Source organism: Ailuropoda melanoleuca, chromosome 4 (genome assembly GCF_002007445.2).
Source record: "Ailuropoda melanoleuca isolate Jingjing chromosome 4, ASM200744v2, whole genome shotgun sequence".
NCBI lineage: Eukaryota > Metazoa > Chordata > Mammalia > Carnivora > Ursidae > Ailuropoda > Ailuropoda melanoleuca.
The window spans coordinates 174,773-184,467 of NC_048221.1; the positions used below are offsets into that span (position 1 = coordinate 174,773).

Here is a 9,695-nt window from a genome sequence, read left to right on the forward strand (position 1 = left end):
CGGCTCCGCGGCCCAGCGCGCCCCCGACCCCCGCCGCCGCCGCCGCCATGGCCCGGCCGCTGGTGCCCAGCTCGCAGAAGGCGCTGCTGCTCGAGCTCAAGGGGCTGCAGGAGGAGCCGGTGGAGGGCTTCCGTGTGACTCTGGTGGACGAGGGTGACCTGTACAACTGGGAGGTGGCCATCTTCGGGCCCCCCAACACCTACTACGAGGGCGGCTACTTTAAGGTGAGCCCGCGGCTCGCGGTCCTGGTTCCCATCAGGCCCCTCGCCCCTCGGGCGGTCCCCCTCTTTGTCCGTCCGGCCCCTGAAAGCAGCTGCAGGGCCCCGCTTTCCCAGCCAGTCTCCGAGACCCCCCAGAGAGGAGCCCTGGGGGCGCTGCCTGTTGGTTCGGGTGTGGGGCTCTTGCTCGCCTCAGCCCCTGGCCGACCCGTGCCCTCAGCTGCCTTCCCCGCCCCTTGCCCGGAGGAGACAAAGCCTCCCCAGACCCAGCAAGCCCTATTGTTGGGGAGCGCGGGGTTGGGGGAGAGAGGGAGGGAGGCCAGCCTGGGGGGGCCTGCTCCGCCGCTTGCTGGGGTTCCAACAAAGGCCCGGATGGGGCCTTGCCAGCTGGGGCCTGCTTGGAACGCGGCCACCCTTGCCGATAGCAGCAGGCCAGGCCCTCTTGGCTTCATCCCGAGCTTTATGTAACCTGTTCTCTAGGGAAGGTTGAGGCTGGACTTGTCACTGCCATCGTCCACTTTGTCCTGGGAGCCACACCGCATAGACCACCCTAGTGGACCCTGGACCCCTCTCTCGCCCCAACTGGCTTTTCTCCGGTTCCACCACCAAGCAGGTGGCCGCTTGGGGCTCAGATCTCACCCTCTGGGTCGTTTTTTCTGTTCTCTAGTAGTTTGGTCCGGAGCAGTTCTCTTTTGTTGTTGCTGGGAGCAGGGAGCAGGGAGGGGGTGCTGTTCCTGGGACTGGCTGTGTTTCCGACTAGTGTGACAAAGGACTGGAGCCAGGACCCAGGCAGCTTTCTTGACCTCACCGTTGGAGCCCAGACGTGGCCTTGGGAGGACTCCTCTCAGATTGCAGGGCTTTGCTTTTTGAGCCAGAGTCGTAGAGCAGGGGGTCTCCGTGCATGAGAGGTGGGGAATGAGCCCTTGGCCTAGGAACACCCCCCACCCCTGCCTGCCTGCCTGCCAAGAGGCTGTACAGCCCTGCCAGGTTCTGCCTGGCCGAGGCCTGGGTGGGGAGCAGAAACCGCAGCTAGACTGGGCTGTGGGGGAGGGGCGGGTGGTGCTCCCAGGACAGATGTCTGTGTTTGCATTTTTGGCTAATGTTTTAGTTGGGCCTGCTCAGTGGCCGTGAGGGAGCAGCCTGGTCAGTTGGGGGTGATTCCTGAGTTGAGGTTCCCTTGGTGCTAGGGTGGGATGGGGGGATGAGTGTGGACAGCCCTGGGCTGGCTTCCACATCGGGAATCCAGCCTCCTCTGACACGCGGGCAATGGATTTGGGGTTGATCACCTAACGGTTTAACTAGGGCTCTCTCCCAGTCTCTCTTGTCTGCTTCACGCTGTAAGGAGAAGGGCTCCACTCACAGCCAAGGTGGTGGAGTCCCACTGTCAGACTAGGCAGGCCAGTATTCTTATGTGAGATTGTAGGTCTGGAAAGAAAAGATGTGGGTTTCTGACTTTTTTTTTTTTTTTTTTTTTTTTTTTAAAGATTTTATTTATTTATTTGACAGGGATAGAGACAGCCAGCGAGAGAGGGAACACAAGCAGGGGGAGTGGGAGAGGAAGAAGCAGGCTCATAGTGGATGAGGCCTGATGTGGGGCTCGATCCCACAATGCCGGGATCACGCCCTGAGCCGAAGGCAGATGCTTAACCGCTGTGCCACCCAGGCGCCCCTTGACTTTTGCCCACTAACTGGTTGCAGAGGATTGTGGGTAGACCCTCCAGGCTGGCGTTGGGGGAGATCATCCCATTTTTCTAGAGAAGAAAACTGGGGATGGGGCACTGCCAGATTTCAAACACATCTGCCATAGGTCCTGTCCTCCAGGAAGCCAGTGTGGGCCCTGGGGTGGTTTTGCCACCCACTGTGGTCCTGCTGTCTAGGTGTGACTGGGCGGGAAGAGGAGGTGTGGAAGTGCAGGGCTGGGAGGCACCTGAGGGCCAGCATCACTTCCCAACCACTTCCCGCAGCGTCTTCCTTGCCACCTGGCCTCATAAGCCATAGTGAGTCTTTGGGCAGTGCAGTGCACAGAAGGGGATGCCGGAGAGGGGCTCCCCGCTTACTTGCTGTGTGTCCTTGGGCAAGGTACTCTCCATCTCAGTTTGCTCAGTGGCAAAGTCCTCTCCGGGGATGCTTGAAACAGTCTGCAGTGGGACTTGGTTGGTGTTTGGTGCCAGGGAGGCCTCAGCAGGCCTCACCTGCCCTCAGAGCCATCACTTAGAAACCTGTAGGGCAGGTTCCGAGTTCCAGGTTTGCTCTGCAGTCATCAGTAAGTTACCTGACTCCTAACCCTCAGCATGGGCACCCCAGAACAGGGGGACTTCCCCTAAAAGCCCTGAGTGCCCCCTGCCCAGGAGGGTGACTTTCCAAAGATGGGCCTGGGGCAGTTGCAGCACAGGTGCCCAGCTTTGGCTCCCAGCACACTGGCTCGCCCCTGAGAGCCTGGATCCTAGGCCAGGCATCCCGATGTCTGGAACTGGGGCTTAAACAAACAGACGAAGCTTCTTTACCTGCTGAGGTGTGAGCAGCTCTGTCACCTGGGCAGGTGGCCCTCCCCAGTCTGCCCCATGACCTGCCTGTCTGCCTTCCTGGCCCCCCGTGATGGACACTTGTGGGCAGAGAGCCTGTCCGTCCGGAGCTGACTCATCTCCTCCCACAGGGCCTGGCCCACAGAGGTGTCGGGAGTGATTGCTGAGTGAACACACATCTATTTTAATCTTCCCCACAACCTGGAAACTGAGGCCCAGGAGTCCCCCACTGTGCTGGGAGCTGTGTGCTGGCATGAACCCGCCATGCTCCCTGGGGCCCGGCTCCTGGTCCCTCCCACAGGCCTGGGCTGAGAATGGCCTTAGAGTTGCTCCTCAGTAGCAGGGTCGGGGCCCGGATCAGCTCAGGGGACCCCGAATAGCCCTAGGAGACCTTGGAGGGGCGTGTGTGACAGGCAGGGTCCAGACGGCCCTCTTGTGGTAGGAGCGTCTGTCCTGGCGGACATCCTTGTTTGCGTGTTTGTGGGCACAGTTCCCAAGCAGTGGTCAGCACTGGCCGAGCCCTCCTGCTCTCTGCCCCTCCCCAGGCACGCCTCAAGTTCCCCATCGACTATCCGTACTCCCCACCGGCTTTCCGGTTCCTGACCAAGATGTGGCACCCCAACATCTATGAGGTGAGTCCACCAGGCGTGCCCCTCCCAGCCTCTCTGTATTGGGATCGGGGAGACGCTGCGTTGCCTGATGAGAGTGGTGAGTGGTGTGGGCACTGACGCCTCTTCCTGTCCCCACACAGACAGGTGATGTATGCATCTCCATCCTCCACCCCCCGGTTGATGACCCTCAGAGCGGGGAGCTGCCTTCAGAGCGGTGGAACCCCACCCAGAATGTCAGGTGAGACTGGACCAGGCCCTGTTTGAGGGGCTGCTCAACAGATGGACCTCCGTCCCCCAGCAGCATCCCCGACTTTGCTCCTGTGGGGCTTCCTCAGGCCTGGCCAGCCCTGAGGACACAGATCTGGGAGGACACATGTCTGTCGCTCTCAGGGCCACGACTCCCTGCAGTGCTGTGAAATCTGTCCACACTGGCCTCCTGCCACAATGCTGAGGGCCCCAAAGACCCCTGGGCCAGCTCTGCTGTCCTCTCCTCTCATTTCCTAATGCCACATGCCCCGTCCACCATTGGAAACAGCCACTGGGGTTTCTCGAGTCCATATTTTCTCTCCCACAATCCCTCCGCCTATCCCTGGGGTCTCCCCTCCTTCCTCGGTCCCCCCACAGAGCCCAGGCACCTCCATCCAGGGCTGAGCTGCTCACTCTGAGTGGGCTGGCCTCTCTGCCTCCTGGCCTGCACGTCCTTAGTCCAGCCCAAGCCATAAAGAAGTTGGTGGCATGAAGGAACCCACTTGCCTGTAGGATGTCTTGGAACAGGGACATGTGGAACGAAGGTGGTCCTAGCTTCAGCTGCCCACACATGTTTTGTCCAAGGGCCTGTGCCGGCAGGCAGGGATGATGGGCTAGGAGTCAGCCCCTGCTGTCTTTGGGGCTTGAGACACAAACTAATAGCACCAATTGTCGCCTGCAGGGTTGGGGGTCAAGGGGGACACTGGCGTCAGGGTGTCTGGGAGCTTCCCAGTGACACATGGGCCTGGGAGTAGCTTGAGAGCCAGGCTCTGGGTGTCTCCACAAATGCTCTGGCTTGGGGGGTGGTCAGAGAGCGCCCTGCACCTGTTAACTCCGTGCTCCCCCAGGACCATCCTGCTGAGCGTCATCTCGCTCCTCAACGAACCTAACACCTTCTCACCGGCCAACGTGGATGCCTCTGTGATGTACAGGAAGTGGAAAGAGAGCAAAGGCAAGGACCGGGAGTACACAGACATCATCAGGTGAGGCCCACGCACCTGGGGTTTGCCCACAGGCAGTGGTCCCAGGAGGGAGACTGGGTCGCTGGGAGTGGCCAGCCAGGCTCAGGCCAGTGCACTGGCTCTTCCCTCTCTCCCTCTGTTCACTGTGCCCTTCACCCCACTTTTGTTAAGAAGACAGGTGTTCTCTCTGTTTGTCACATTATGAGGTACCCCAGTCACGCAAGCACATGGTCCGTGTGTCTACCACGTATGTGTAGCTTACCACTTCTGAACCGTGTGACACAGTATCTGTGCCTTCAAAGCACACGTGGTCAGGCCTGATGGCGTGCGCGTGCACAAGCCCCCGAGCACCCGCACCACACTTGAACACGGTCTTACCGCGGTGCCTCCGCTTTCGCAGCTGGAACACAGTGACACTCGCGGTCTTCCCTCACCCCCGCCCCACTCCCCCCACCCCCGTCCTGGGCAGCCTGGCCTCCTGCTTACCCCATGACGAGTGTCCAGCGGATGGAGGCTGGTTGGCTTGCTGAGCGAGGCGCTCCATAACCAGGCCTTCCAGGACTGGCTCCTGCCCTCGGCTTCATTTTCTTCGTTTTTCTCTTTTGGGGGAAACGTATTTTTCACGTATCACATTGTGTGTTTTCCGTGTCGTGATCTCTTGTTGTGAACATCATTTGTATTGTAATTTTGAAACTTGGAATCATTTTCTAGAGACGGAAAATGATCACGATACTAGTGTATTAAGAAAATCACTCTCTTTTCTAGAAAATGGATTTTTTCCTGAATTTACAAGCAGTGTGTTACGTAGGGATTGGCCAGAACTAACCCTCTGTGTCTCATTTTGGTCGTTTCCAGTGATCTCCCCTTAGGAATAAATAGGTGACCATCCCTGGAAAGAAGCCCTTTTACAGAATGGACGCTGTGCCCTGCAGGTGCCAGACCAGGGTGGGCACGTGGTTTAGGGCCCGGGGCAGACAAGCTGTGTGCCCAGGCCCCGGGGCTGCTTGACCTGCTTTTCTCTCTCCCTTGTTTTGTTGCATCGTGCGAGCTGCTGTGTGTTCATTGTCCGTTGTTACTCCTTAATGCGGCTTGCAGACTTGTTCATGACGAACTCAACCCTTCCTTAGGTTTTTTCCAAAAACTCGTTGTCATTTATCTTTTACCTAGAAAGATGAGTGAGGGTGTGCATGGCTGCATTACGACCCCGCCATTCGAGGTCTAAGTATTTACTGCAGAGAACTGGGGGCAGCGCCCACGCCAGCGTCCACGTGAATGTTCACAGTGGCTTCAGTTTGCCAAAAACTGCCAACAACCCTGGTGTACGTCTGCAGACAGGACGGAGCCAGCCGTGGCCCGTCGGCCAAGTGAGCGTGCAGGCCCATGGCTGTCAGGGAGGCAGGACTTCAGAGGCACAGCTGGGCCTGGGGCGGGGGTGGGGGCGGGGTCACGGGACATGTGGGTCAGAACTCACGCTGTGCACGTCAAGTTGATAGGGTTCACGCAGACAGAGCTACAGAAGCTCACGTGGGGTGAGGAGGTGATGTGCGTGACAGAGAAACGTGTGTGTTCAGGTAGAAACGAGAAGGGAGCCCCGTGATCTTAATAGGTCACCTAACACGCAGCGTTTTTGTGCGGCCTTGCAGACACCCGCACACACCACCGCCCCGAGACCTCCCTGCGGCCTGGCCTTCCGCGCCGCTGCTCTGCCCGACCTTGGAGGCCCATCCACACAGGCGGGCCTCACGCACGCTGCTCCCCCCGCGCGACAGGGCTCCCCATGGGCCGCGGCCTCCCCGTTGTGTCGCTACGGGCTCCGTCTGCCCTGCCATCACCCTTTCTGCTGATTTTAGTTCTCTTCCCTCAGAGTGAAACCGCGGCCGCTTTCTCTCATGGATCTGGCCCTTTATCCTGGTTCTGTGGTGTTTTTATGAGCAGAATCTGTGAACAGTTTCTGCAGTATTGCTCGTGTGATCCGAGTGCGTTTTACCCCCCAACGCCACACCCATACGGCCCCAAGGTGACCCCTGCGCCTGTAGGGTGGCCCCTTCCCACGTTTCTTTGCCCCGCCCCTCCCCGTTGTCCCAGGAAAGCTGGTTTGTGGAAATGAGGGTTAGCTGTTGCTGCAGGGAATGCTGGTCCCCCGCTGGTCCGGGAGGTGCTCTGTGAGCCTGGGGGGCTGCCCTGCAGGGCCCTCCCTGGGGGACTCAGCACCTGGGGAGCGTCCTGCCCACACGGCCCGCTCCCCTCGTCCGGGTTCTTTTCCCAGCCACCTCCCACGTGGTGCCAAAATTAAAACCAGACTGTTTTTATCCCTTCAGACTCCCCGTGGGCCCCCTCACATGCACCCGCGTGAGGGAGGCTGTGATGCGTGCTTCTGCCTGCCCGCCCCCCGCCCTCCCCGCCAAGCCGCGTTCCCACGTGCTCTGCCTGCGGGTGCGTTGTCTGTGGTCCTGCAGAGTGTCCGTTTTGGATGTGGTTTGTGCGGGGATGTTGGGCTCTAGGCGGGAGCACTCCCGTCTCGGGAGCGGTGCTGTGCTGCGTGTGAGTCCCCGGAGAGCCAGTGCGCTGTGGCGGCTGCGTCCTGCAGCCCCGCTTTCCTCCTAGTGTTGGCCCTCCTTGTCTGCCCCACCCCGCCACCCCGTCCGCCTGTCCCTTCGTCCCTCCATCCCTCCGTGTGTGGTGGGTGCCACGCAGGCCCAGGCACTGAACACAGGAGCGGGAAATTCTGGCTGAATTGCCTGGTGACCTTGTCCCGCGCCAGCGTGGCCACACGCCTCCCACGGTGTGCTGACCGTCTTACAGAACCGCTCGTCTCCGCGGGCCCGGGGTCCCCAGTTTGCCGTGGGCCCTGCTCTGCCTGGCCCTTCCCTGTGGCATCCGAGCTCCTGCGGGCTGGGCTCCTGCCAGGGGACCCCGACAGGGACGGAGCCGTAGCCCACAGGCCCGTCTCTCCCCCAGGAAGCAGGTCTTGGGGACCAAGGTGGACGCGGAGCGGGACGGCGTGAAGGTGCCCACCACACTGGCCGAGTACTGTGTGAAGACCAAGGCCCCAGCGCCCGACGAGGGCTCAGACCTCTTCTACGATGACTACTACGAGGACGGGGAGCCCGAGGCCGAGGCCGACAGCTGCTTCGGGGACGACGAGGACGACTCCGGCAACGAGGAGTCCTGACACCGCGACCCTGAGAATAAACTTACAGATCTTACCTCAGCAGGCCCGGACTGTGTGGTGCCGAGACTGCCTCGCGGGAGGGGTGCTGCCTGGCCCCTTGGGTGGTCTCCTCTCGGGTGTCGCCCTCCTTTCCTGCGTGTGTCCTGGGTCCTCTGCTTCTGAGGGGAGGGCAGCCTGCCTCGTCCTCCCTCGGAGCCCACCAGGTGGGGCGGGCCTGGGCGGCAGGGGCCTGAGGGACCCGGACCCCGCCTGTCCGCGGCTCCTGCTGGCTGGAGCCGGAGACTTGGGCTCCCAGCTCGTGTGTGGACGGATTCACTTGTGGTCACCTCTTCTCTCTGCTTTGGTTTGTTTGGAATCTAAATAAAATGACTTTATGAGAAGCTAGAGAACCAACTCTCCTTGGCCTCCCCAAAGGACTGCAGAGAACAGTTTGTCACCAGGCCCCCGGATGCCCGCAGTGCCCGTGTGCCTGGGACCCTTCGTGCCAGGCGCAAGGGGTGGGGTGCCTGGAAGCGCCCGGGGACATGTGGTGAGGGCACTGCAGGGATCTGGAGTCTGGGCAGGAGGAAGCCATTGTGTAAACTGATGCTCTGGTGGCCTGGGGCGGGACACCTGTTGCTGGCCCATGCCCACCCCACAGGGCCTTGGAGGAGAAGTCTCCATGCTGAGTCTCGGGCCCCAGGCGGCCCCTTTGCAGCCACGGCACCCCCAAGAGGTCCTGCATCATGCTGCTGTCACCCAGGCCTTGGAGCTTCATTTCCATGTAACTGACAAGTCCAGAGTGGCCCAGATTCGGGATCAGATGGCATCATCGGGACGAGGTCCCCCATGGGTCAGACGGGTCACCATGGCTGGGCCTGGCTGACCCCACGCGGGAGAGGGATGGGCAGAAGGGGCCAGGACCTCCAATGTGAACCCAGTCAGATCCTACAGCAGCCTGCACACCAGGGCCTCTCCCCTGCCCCACTAGTGTGCCCTCAGCCCTGTGAGCGCAGCTGTTCATGAGCCTCTGTGGTCTGGTGGCTTTCTAACGTGGAAGGTTCCACTCACTCATCTTAGTATCTGGCTTTTCTTAAACCCAGAGGGCTGGAAGTGCTGGACCAGCGAGGGGCCCCTCAGGATGGGACCCGCAACTGGTGTTCTCAGCTGACGTGAGTAGTCTGGCCTCCGACAGCCACACCTGTTCCCTCCTCCTGCTCCTGATTCAGGCCTCAGGGCACCTGGGGGGGGTCCAGACTCCTGAGTGGGGGCCTGGGTGTGTGGCCCTGTCTAAGTACTCTGCAGGTGCAGAGACTCTTCACTTCTTCCCGCCTGGAGGTGCTTCCTGGGCTGGGGCTGGGTTTCCCGTGAACCCACCATGTGGCTGGCACCCTGTGATCGGAGCCCCTGGTACCGGTCAGGAAGGGGATGGGCACAGCGGGGCGGGGACCGGGTGGCTTTTCCCTGCCCCACTCTGTCTGGGTGGCCTGGAAGCATCTTCCGTGTCCTCCCCCCGGGCTCTGTGGACCCTGTGCCCATGGGCGGCTTCCCCTGCCACTTGGGCTTCCTCATGGCGTGGCGGCCCGGGCTCCAGGTTGCGGGGCCGCGAGCAAGGCCATTTCCACCCACGCGGACGTCACACACGCCGTTTCTGCACAGGGATCGGACACAGGCGTGCGTGAGCCCAGCCAGACCCAAGAGGAGCGGACCCGATCCCACCTCTTGCTGGGAGGCGTGTTCTGCCTCGGACCGTCCCCCACACGTCTGCCAAGGAAGCTTTTGCACATCCAGATCTGACTGTGGTGTCTGAGGGCTCGGCTCGTCCTGTGACAGATCTGTGGACAAGTGGTGTCGACATGAGGACCTCAGCTTTGGCAGCGGCAAGAGAGACACAGGGCTGTCCAGTTAGGAATAAATTTCAGCTAGATTGTTGTTAATCTAGGTACACAGTGCAGTCCATGTGTACCCTGGGTAATGTTGGGGAT

General features: G+C 60.7%; 1 protein-coding gene across 2 annotated transcripts; it reads left to right on the forward strand.

Moving 5' to 3' along the window:
* Positions 1-6: 6 nt before the first annotated feature.
* Positions 7-8,115, forward strand: CDC34 (cell division cycle 34, ubiqiutin conjugating enzyme). Of its 2 annotated transcripts, XM_034657331.1 has the most exons (6): positions 7-224; positions 3,286-3,372; positions 3,492-3,589; positions 4,446-4,580; positions 6,878-6,992; positions 7,518-8,115. In XM_034657331.1, exons 1-6 carry the CDS (start codon positions 48-50, stop codon positions 7,644-7,646), a joined length of 741 nt encoding a protein of 246 aa, XP_034513222.1. In that variant the 5' UTR covers positions 7-47; the 3' UTR covers positions 7,647-8,115. The 2 variants fall into 2 exon arrangements, with proteins under 2 accessions (XP_034513222.1, XP_002923549.1); XM_002923503.4 differs by lacking the exon at positions 6,878-6,992.
* Positions 8,116-9,695: the final 1,580 nt, after the last annotated feature.